This window comes from Camelina sativa, chromosome 9 (genome assembly GCF_000633955.1).
Source record: "Camelina sativa cultivar DH55 chromosome 9, Cs, whole genome shotgun sequence".
In the NCBI taxonomy this organism is placed as follows: Eukaryota; Viridiplantae; Streptophyta; class Magnoliopsida; order Brassicales; family Brassicaceae; genus Camelina; species Camelina sativa.
Window position 1 is genome coordinate 13,456,018 of NC_025693.1, and position 10,578 is coordinate 13,466,595.

The following is a 10,578-nucleotide window of genomic DNA, read 5'->3' on the forward strand; positions in this document are numbered from 1 at the left end:
ATATGACGTCTGTCAGAGGTAGATTATTCTTTGGTAGGCCAACTGAAGACCATTCCAGGAAAGTGCGGCTGTCACCAGCACCTTGTACCTTGTCTCGTAATCCAGAAATGTTACGATATGCGAGCAGTTAAAGCGCAAGAGGGAAGCTATGCAAACTGAAGGACTTCTGTTGTAACTTCTCGGTGAAACTCTTCAAGGGGTCCGTTGCTTGAAGAACCTTGGCCTGCCGTTTAAGTCTTTTAGCCACTGGTTTGAATTGCGGTTTGAGATCAGGTCTCATAGTGGAAATAGTCTTCAAGAAGGATTCTCTGCCCTAAGGAAATGCTAGGAACAAGTCGATGTCTTCAAGCATCTTAACATACTTCCAAGTGGGTCTATGCGTTTGGCTGGAGGCAATGAGTACACCATCAACTATGAGAAGCAGCGCAAGCCGAAGCTTCCGATCTAAATCCTTGATAGTACGGTCTTCAAAAGAAGTGCACACATCACCTAGGGTCGCCTTGCGATCTTCCCCAATCAACTTGTCCCAGTAACATTCATCATCAGAGTCGGGAGCAGGGTTGTCTTCGGGGTCGTAACCTTCCGGAAATTCGACACATGGAAGGCCAGTTACCACACCAAATTCAACTAAAGAAAACCTCAAAGGGTATCCACCGAAAACAGTCCACAGCTCGTACTTTTTTTTGGACAAAAGCTGCCTACAAAGCCGAGCGTGGAGTATTTTGCAAGAGAAAGGAGACTCACCAATACGAAGCCTGAATAGAGAACCCATACTTGAGCTAAGAATCATATCGAATTGGGGAGTGCCTTTGAGGACCTTGTAAACTGTCACAGGATATCAGGTCGTGAGTAAACATTCAACCTAGCGTCGGAAAAACGGTCAGTTGCGAATAGACGGCGAGGGAGAAGATCATCCCATTCTGCAGATTTTTCTCCAGAAGTATCACCAACAGTTGTAGATGACGGTTCATCGGCCGAGAATTTGGATATGCGACGACGGGTCTCTGCCATGTGCGAAGGCGGTTAACGGCGGCAAGTTAAAGGGAAAACAGAACAAATGGAGGTAATGGGACAAACGGGAGGAGTGGTGGGATTCAAGGGATTCGTAATTGGTGAAATGCAAAATTAGGGTTGATGAGAATTGGGGATCTAGAGTTTGGGGAATTTGGGATTTTGTGTTTTTACGGTTGTTAAAAAAAATCTACTGAACAGAGAAAAAATAGACATAGGTAAGTTAAGTTTGGTAGAAGAGAGTTTTGAGGGGTAAGTTGTAATTTTACAGGTAGAAAGTATAGAGATAGTAGAAAGTGGGTGTGGGTGTTAATTGTTTATGAGAAAGTGGGTGTAGATGGATAATTTCCTTATTAAAAATATAAAGTCTATCAAAAATATGTTGTGTACTTCCCTTTTATTAAAAAGGGGATTCGTGTCTTCTATCTCTGTGTTTTAATTTATTTTGACAGATCGGCAAAATGTAAAATTTACTGAATTTCGGTTATAGACTCAATCCGGTTCTCGGTTAACCAAAATATTTTGTTTTTTGTTTGAATAACCGGATTATATTACATTTAATCCGGTTTTCCTAAATTGAAACCAAATTTTATCAATTACCGAACCAAATCGAATTATCCTAATGTTACCGAAAAAACAGAATTATTCAAAGATAACTGAAAAATCAGTTTTAAAAAATATGTCAGTTAATTTTTGTTTAAAATTTTAAAATCAAAATTAACCGAGAATAGAACCGAACCAAATTTATGTCGATTAATTTTGGTAACATTTTTGAAATCGAGACTAACCAAATTAACCAAATTGAACAGAAGAGCAGAATTCCGAGGGGTATACTTTTACGTTGAGATTGAACGAAACACTCTAAAAGAAGTTACGGATTTACCCTATCATAGATTCATAACCCTATTATTGTATTGGTGATCAAATCAACAACGTAAGAGGTTATAATAGTTTTTATTTTGCATATTAATAGTTTTATTTAAGGATAATGGAGGAGTAATAGTTTTTGCGCTGAAAATTTAGAACATTATTTAAGATGAAACAAATATACTTGGCTAAAATATGATACACATATAATAGTTAATATGCATATTACTCTTATCTAATTCATAAAAAATATAATTTTGACACATTTCACAAAAAAAAAAATATATATATATATATATACATGTTTGCCTCTATTAGAAAATGGGAGATTTTTAAAAATATTATTTTCCTATGTTACTTTTTAAAAATAACTTTTTATATTGTTCATTTTCAAAAATACCCATTTTCAGTATATAAAATAAACCCTAAGTCATAAAGTCTAAAACTAAACCCTAAATGTAAAATAGAGAACCCAAACCTAAAAATTAATTTAAAAAATTAATTTAACATATTGTAATTATGTAAAGAGAGTAAAAATGAAAAATGTTAAAAAAAAAAATAGTATTTTTGAAAAATATATCAAAACAGGGTATTGCTAACAAATTCTTAAAAAATAAACAAAAAAATTAGAAAACCCCACCACGTGTCTGATAAACTGAAGGTTGTAAACTATATGTTTATAAGCAAGTCCTAGATATTTTGTTTTAACTTTTTACTGCCTATATGTAAACCACTTGCTGGCTTCAACCAAATTATATTCCTTTTTTTTTTTTGACAAACCAACCAAATTATATTCCATCTAGCTACTTTTACTAGAAACCGATTCAATCTGCAAAAGCCAGAAATTATTTACCAATCAAATACAAATCATAAATTCCAAATGATAGATCACCGTCCGACATTTCTTAAAACATGACATGATATTCAATTTGTTAACTTACACGTACCAAATATTTACACTAAAGCGAACAAATTAATAATACACATCTTCAACACTGAAATTGACCTACAACTTCATAAATCCAAAATGATAGATCACCGTCCAAAGTTATTTCTTAAAACTACTGTTTCCATTATGGCCTGCGTGCTTCTGCGCATGCACTCACAGATTTGGACGATCCTGTCAAAGTAAAAGAAGGTGAGCTAAACCGTATGTGTTATTCGTGGACATATAAATTCCACATAAGACAACGGAAACCTTGGGCCTACTACTGCAAATGTCTCTATTTTATATTTTATCAAAACTTATATACTCTTATAGTATATCTTTCGTAAAACTTTATTATTCAAAATTTTCGAAGTTAGGTAACTAATTAACTTCATATTCAATAATTTTATCAAAGAAAAAGTTACCACCCCTGCTCTAAATAAACACCAATGATACTACCATAAAAGCTAATATTGATTGAAAAATCTATGGACGTAAACCAACAATACAAAACCATGGTAAGAACTAAAAGAAGAACATCGCTTTCACGTAAACCAATAATATAATATATTTTGCTAAAACACTATTATTATACATTTCACATTTTTTTTTTAATTCCAAACTATAGCTTTTAGAAAATATAATCAAATATAATATATAGAAATTACATGGAAGGTGGTAGGTGAATGATTTTACCGAATTTCAAACGTCAAGACTCATTTTGCAAAAAAACAAACTTATTCTTGTGTGTGTATATAAGACCATCTCTCTTCTCCCTTATCTCTCAGCTTTGAGCTTCTCTCTCAACGAAAGAACTCCAGCTTCTCAATTCTATTAATCATAATACGCCGGCATTTTCGATTCTTAACTCTTGTTCTGTCTTTATCATCATTACTAAATCATGCAAGCCGCTACGTCGTGTGATCTCAAGTTCCGATCAACAACTCCGACAGCTAGGAGGAACAAACGTTTCTCCCACGCGATTCCAAAGCGCGTGTCTGTTACTTGCGGTTATAGGTCGGAGTCGTTTAGCTTCCCGAACGGTGTCTCCGTGAACCGAGCTGATTGGCAAAGCTCATGTGCCATTTTATCTAGCAAAGTTGCTTCCGTTGAAAACTCCGGCGGTTTAGCCGACAAAATCGCCGCCGTTAACGGTCACACGAACGGCTCCGTCAATCTTGGTATCGTCGCGGTTGAGTCGACTAACGGGAAATTAGCTCCGGTGCCGGTTCAGCCGTTGACGATTACTGATTTATCTCCGGCACCGTTGCATGGTTCTAGTCTCCGTGTAGCTTACCAGGGAGTTCCCGGCGCGTACTCGGAAGCAGCCGCCGGAAAAGCTTATCCTAATTGCGACGCTATTCCTTGTGACCAGTTCGACGTTGCTTTTCAGGCGGTGGAGCTTTGGATCGCTGATAGAGCCGTGCTTCCGGTGGAGAACTCACTCGGTGGTTCGATTCATCGGAACTATGATCTTCTCCTCCGTCACCGTCTCCACATCGTCGGTGAAGTTCAGATTCCGGTTCACCATTGCCTCCTCGCACTCCCCGGAGTCAGAACGGCTTGCGTTTCGCGAGTGATTTCTCATCCGCAAGCCTTGGCTCAGACGGAACACTCTCTCGACGTCCTTACACCACATGCAGCGCGTGAGGCTTTCCACGACACAGCGGCTGCTGCAGAATACATCGCAGCTAACAACCTTCACGACACGGCAGCTGTGGCTAGCTCACGCGCTGCCGAGCTCTACAACCTCCAGATATTGGCAGACGGTATCCAAGACGATCCCGGGAACGTCACACGCTTCCTAATGCTAGCGCGTGAGCCTATAATCCCACGCACTGACCGGCCGTTCAAGACGAGCATCGTCTTTGCTGCACAAGAGCACAAAGGAACCAGCGTTCTCTTCAAAGTCCTCTCGGCCTTTGCTTTCAGAGACATTAGCTTGACCAAGATCGAGTCGCGGCCTCACCACAACCGCCCACTCAGGGTCGTTGGCGACGGGAGCTTTGGCACGGCCAAGAACTTCGAGTACATGTTTTATGTTGATTTTGAGGCGTCGATGGCGGAGCCGCGTGCACAGAACGCGCTTGCGGAGGTTCAAGAGTACACGTCGTTCTTAAGAGTGCTGGGAAGTTACCCCATGGATATGACACCATGGTCCATGACATCCACCGAAGACGCATGACCCCATCGTTAAAGAAAAAAAAAAAAAAAAAAAACCAATAAGTTTATTAAATTATTATGTATTTTTTGTTGTTGTGAAAATTGTGGTATATACTAAAATGAGACCGTAAATGTAGAGCTCATTATTCACGTGGTGATTAGGAGAAGAAAACAATTTATTTTATTTGTCTGTTACGATATTACCAGATCTCTTACTTTTTAGTAGTGATGAACATTAAGGTTCGCAGAATCTTTTATTGAAGAGTTCCTTTGATTTTATTTTGTAACTTCACTCAATTTTAATCAAGAAAAGCAAAGAATATTGGTGATTTAGAAAATAGAGTACATATTTTTTGTTTTTATCTAATCAACATAATTAGTATTTTGTTCTCAGGCTGTGTTTAGTATATGTTTTTTGGGTATTATTAGTAGATACCACAAATTTGGAGTATAATTAAGGAACTATCACTATGTCAGAAAAGTTGGGTAAATACCACTTTTCTAAGAGGTATTTTTACTTGTTTGCCCTCAAAACCTTAGGGAGGAGATAGCTGCAGCAGACATAACGTGTAACATAATGAAATAGCATGTTACATTACAAAATAACGGAATTTTCACTTTTTTAGATTTAATGGTGGGAGGGAGAGAAGGGAAGGGAGAGAGAGGAGGGAGAGATGAGGAGAGAGAGGAAGGAGAGAGAGGCGGAGTGAGAGATGGGGAGAGAGAGGAAGGAGAGAGAGGCGGAGGGAGAGAGAGGAAGGGAGAGAGGTGGAGGGAGAGAGAGGGAGAGAGAGGAAGGAGAGAGAGGCGGAGAGAGAGAGGAAGGGAGAAAGGGAGAGAGAGGAAGGAGAGAAAGGCCAGCAAAATAATTACCTACGCCCCATCCGACATGTACAGTGACAATTGTGGTAGTTTCTTTAATAAGTTTGATTATTATGCTATCCACTGCATAACGTACAGATGTTCGTAATTATGTTTCAGTCGCTGGGAGCTATCAAAGGCTTGAGACCGACCACTTAAAATTTGTTTAACTAGCATCGTGTTTACAATCTTTTGTTTTATGTGAAGACTTCATCTCCATTTCACTGTTGACCAAAGTTCTTCCTAAACTAACCACTATATCTACACCGTGAAACAATCTCTATATGACTAAAAGTCTAATAAACCAATGAAGAGGAATTCGAAAACAACTGTGAATGATCCAAAAAAAAAAGACCCACATAATACTAAATTTATTTAGAAGAAAAAGATTACGTTTAAAGTTGTATATATTATTCATAAATTGTAGATAGCGTGAAGATTTCCTTGAAATTTTCTGGAGTTGATAAAAAAAGAAAAGTCAGGGTCACGTGTGAACCCGAAAAGGTTCAACGTTTGTTGGTTTAAAAACAAATCAAGGAGCTCGCCCGATTGATTTCTAGGTAACTCACAAGAAATTGGAATTACAATTTCCAAGAAACTTATTTGTTACAAAATTGTAATCACAATATATCCACAGATATAGCTTTTGTTTTACTTTCGTTTTCTGGTGAGTAAAGATACTTTTAGAATCGACCAAACTTATACTTTAGAATTTCATACCAAAAAAAAAGATACTTGCATTTCCTCATTCAGTTTTGGTTACAAATGTTGGGAAATTCAGATGAATGTATGTTAAGTCCAAAGCTATGAACAGAGCCGATTTCTAATGATCTAGAGACTTGAAAGAAAAGAGATACATAACTAGGTGTAGTTCTATTACAAACAAATTCGAGACTACTGAAAACATTGTATAGCCCTTTCACAGCTTATATTATACGTCTTATATATTTTATTTGAATAAAGTCTAAAACAATGCCTTGTGCTAACTTTATAGAAAGTTAGGTCTGGCTATAAAAACTTATTACAGAATACAGATACGTCTGAATTCACAGTCTAGCCATATAAAGAGTCTTCCACCAAACATTTGTACTAATTATCTGCAACTAGGAGGATTTTAAACCAAACTCCAGACTAATCATCTAAATGTATTTAAGAACTAGTAATATTTTTAATCCACTTAAAACATCTGTATAGTAGTGACCAAAATGAGATAACATTTACGATTAGTAGATTGAAAATATATTTCCGATCACTCGATATTTGACATTGGAACTACCCCTTCCCACAATACAATCACGAATTAATCTGAATATTTACTATCTTTAAAATCATCGTAGTCAACAAAATTAAACTTACTTTAATTTTTTCAGGTGGGAGAACGATTATGTGATGATGGTAGAAGCGAAAAAAAAAACCATTTGGGGTTTGGTGGGAGAGAAATGGTCGAAAATATTTTATATATTTAGTTTCTTAATCTAACATCATCATGTTGTCATATTTGATCATGAAATAATATTTGGAAGTGTTTATGAGCATAAGAATTGCATGTACAATATTATTTCCCCATAATTTAGCATTACCACATAAGAAGAGGCGTGGATGAATCAGACGGGGTGGTAGTTGATTTTGTCTCGTTGCATTTCTTTTGCTATTTCAAGACTTTATTAACGTATAATAAGTCACTCATTAGGTAAGCAAAATAGAGTTTATGAGTAATAGATCAAATTTTAAGATTAAGCTAAAATTTTAAATATTATTTTTAAGTAATCATGTCCTATTATTACTCTGTTGTAATTTATTATAAGTGTGTAAAGGTAAACCAATTTATAATAATATTTAAAGGAATGTAATAGTATTGTTTTATTTAAGAGGAGTCAAGAAGAATGGCGAAATGATGAGCGAGGAAGTAGGTGAGAGAGATTTTATGTAAGGGGGTGGTAGGTGGCGTCGAAGGGAGCCATCAGCCATGCATTTTAGGATTTGCCGCGTTGTTTTTTTTTTTTGTCAACCGATATTATTGATAAAATTTGGTTCTAACCAAGATAAAATACAAAGTAGAATATTACGTTCAAAAAAGGATACTTAAGTTGGCGAATTACAAAATTGTCTCTAGAGACAAAGGTCAAAAGAAAACAAATTTTTCCTAGAAATTAGGTACTAACAATGAAACTAAAGAAAGTAGCCATACATAACAGAATATTTGATAACAAAAACGAAAAAGGATAACAATCTTAATCTAAAAAAAAAACAACCGGCAATAAAACCTTAAAAAAATAATAGAACCAAGAGAGCAAAGAATCTCTTCTTCTAACGCACAAGCAAGTAAGATTTATTAATAATGTCCACGGCCAACTCAAGAATAACATCAACCACCTCTTAACACGATGAGAGCCGATCTCTCGTAACCAAGAACCAGGGACTTCATAATACAGCAAGCAAGTCTACTCATTTCCGGAAGCGAGGACAACGTTGATACGCCCAAGAACGTCAAAAAAGTCTTCAAAACACGAGGAGAGAGGCCTAACTTCTCGAAGAACACCAATCACATAAACGAGACCGACGTAAAAGGAGAAGACTATGACCCACTAAGAACAATAAGAAGAAGAAGGAACTCGGTAAACTTAAGATTCTACCATCACATTCAAACAAAACGAAACCTCTGCTTAGAAAGAAGCCAAAAACATCCCAATCGACGGCTACTAAACCTGCTCGATACTACTAAGGACCACCATAAAGCTACCACTAACAACAACCAACTAAAGTGATTCTATCTAACTCTAGCAATTCGTCGAAGAAGAACAGCCAAAAGGCCGGCTTACCAGAAAACAAAAACAGACGAGACCATGGCCATGGATTCACGAAAAATCAAACCTCGAGATCCACCAACAAGAACAGAGCACCTGCCAGATCTACAGATCTCGAACACCCAACAACAACCCTCTCTGGAGAAGCTGACCACCGGCAGAACCAAACACCCTCGCCTTGAAAATCTACCATTTCCACCAAGATAAGTTTTTCTCCAACGAAATACATGAGATAGACGAATTGCAAAACCATAAAACTACAGCATAAACGAAAAGGGGAAGCCATTGGCGGCATCAGCGAGAAGCGCCAACCACCAGAGTGACTTCCCAGTCATAGATCTGAAAAAGCTAGGGTCTTATTATTTGGGAGAAGAGAGAGTGATGCTCTGTTTTACAACAAAAGCATGATGATTTGTTATGTTGTCTATATTTATTTTTTGAATATTAGATAAAATTTAAATAAAATATGTGTTATCAAATAAATTATTCAAAACGGCGTATAAATATTTTACTAATATACATAAATATCCAGTTAATATCTAAAGATTTTACTCTCTCCCCTTAGGACGGCGATGGCGATTGCTCTAGAGTTTTGATCTGACAATGAATGTGTTCTTTTCTGTCTTGTTTTGGTTTCTTTGTATTTTTTTTGGGATTTTACTAGGTCTCTTTGAGGATGGTTTCAGATCGCGATCTTTGGGTTTCTATTTTAGGATTTAATTTTGCAATTGGGGGAAGGTTAGGCAGTTTTGGATCATGCGGCGATTGCAATGTATCTCTGATTTATTTCGTGATCTCCATTTATGGGGTTTTCCTGGTTTCGATTCCAAAGAAGGAAAAAAGAAAGGACTGTAATCTTACTCCGATTGGATTTGTAGTGTGTAATGGGGGTGTTATGATGATCAGATCTGGAGTGATCTGTCTCACTTGGTTAATGCTGTAGACTGGAGATCACGTCCTCTGCAGGATATGGTGTGTCAGATCTTCTTTGGTTTCTTTGGAAATGTGACGATGCGGATCTTCACTGCAGATGAGTATAAAAGCTCTTCTTTCGCAAGGAGGCAATATCATTACTCACCATACTATTTCTTCTTTGGCGGGTCTCTTTGGTTTTTCTCTCAGTTTTCTTGGATTTCTGTTTCTGCTACAACGTTACTCGTGATGTGGCAAAGTTTGGTTTTGGGTCAGAGATCGGGTGCGTAAGGTATGGTGCCCTCGGTGGTGAAGCGCAAGGTGAAGATTTTGTATTTTGATAACATGGCGCTTGTTGAGGGTTATTCCAAAACGGTGGTGGGAAGGTGCATGAACCTGAAATTGCAAGACATGAAGTCTCTTCTTTACATGTTTCCTCGAATCTGGCACTTTGAGGGCAAGGTGGTTTGTGCGGATCTCGGGATGGAAAAGTTTCAATTCGATTTTGATGAGGAATCATATATTGTCGAAGCTTTGAAGATGGCCCTCTTTCACTTTGATCATTGGATAGTTTCTATGGTTCACTGGAATCTGAAGGTGGATCCTTCATATCTGTCGTCTCTGACTTTTTGGATCTGCGTAATGGGTTTACCTTTCCAATTCTAGGCTGCTCCAACTTTTAGAAGCATTGGTGAGGTTTTGGAGACCGTGGTGGAGGTGGATATTGATGGAGGCAGAGTTCAGGTGACGGTGAATGGTCTCAAACCCCTCTTTTTTGAGACTGAGGTCGAGTTCTTCAATGGTGAAGAAACTGTTGCTTCCCATTGGTACGAAAGGCTGTCTAGTTTTTGCAAGAATTGCTCTAGCATGTGTCATGATGATGACCATTACTCATCTTTGGAGGAGGCTGCCTCGGGTCCACCTGTGTAACCAAAGGAGGATGCAGATGGACGACACCAAAGTTACAAAGACACAATCAAAGCAGAGAGACAGAGAGATTCTGGTCAGGATGGTGGTTCTAAAGTGGGGGGG

The 10,578-nt window shown here is 37.6% G+C and overlaps 1 protein-coding gene across 1 annotated transcript; it reads left to right on the forward strand.

Annotated features, from left to right (window-relative positions):
• On the forward strand, window positions 3,573–5,295 carry LOC104710935 (arogenate dehydratase 4, chloroplastic). The gene has a single exon (XM_010427587.2). The coding sequence runs from the start codon at window positions 3,708–3,710 to the stop codon at window positions 4,989–4,991; it is 1,284 nt and encodes a 427-aa protein (XP_010425889.1). The 5' UTR covers window positions 3,573–3,707; the 3' UTR covers window positions 4,992–5,295.

Excerpts from the sequence above, each read along its gene's own strand:
- LOC104710935 (XM_010427587.2), top strand. The coding sequence starts at position 3,708 with ATGCAAGCCGCTACGTCGTGTGATCTCAAGTTCCGATCAACAACTCCG.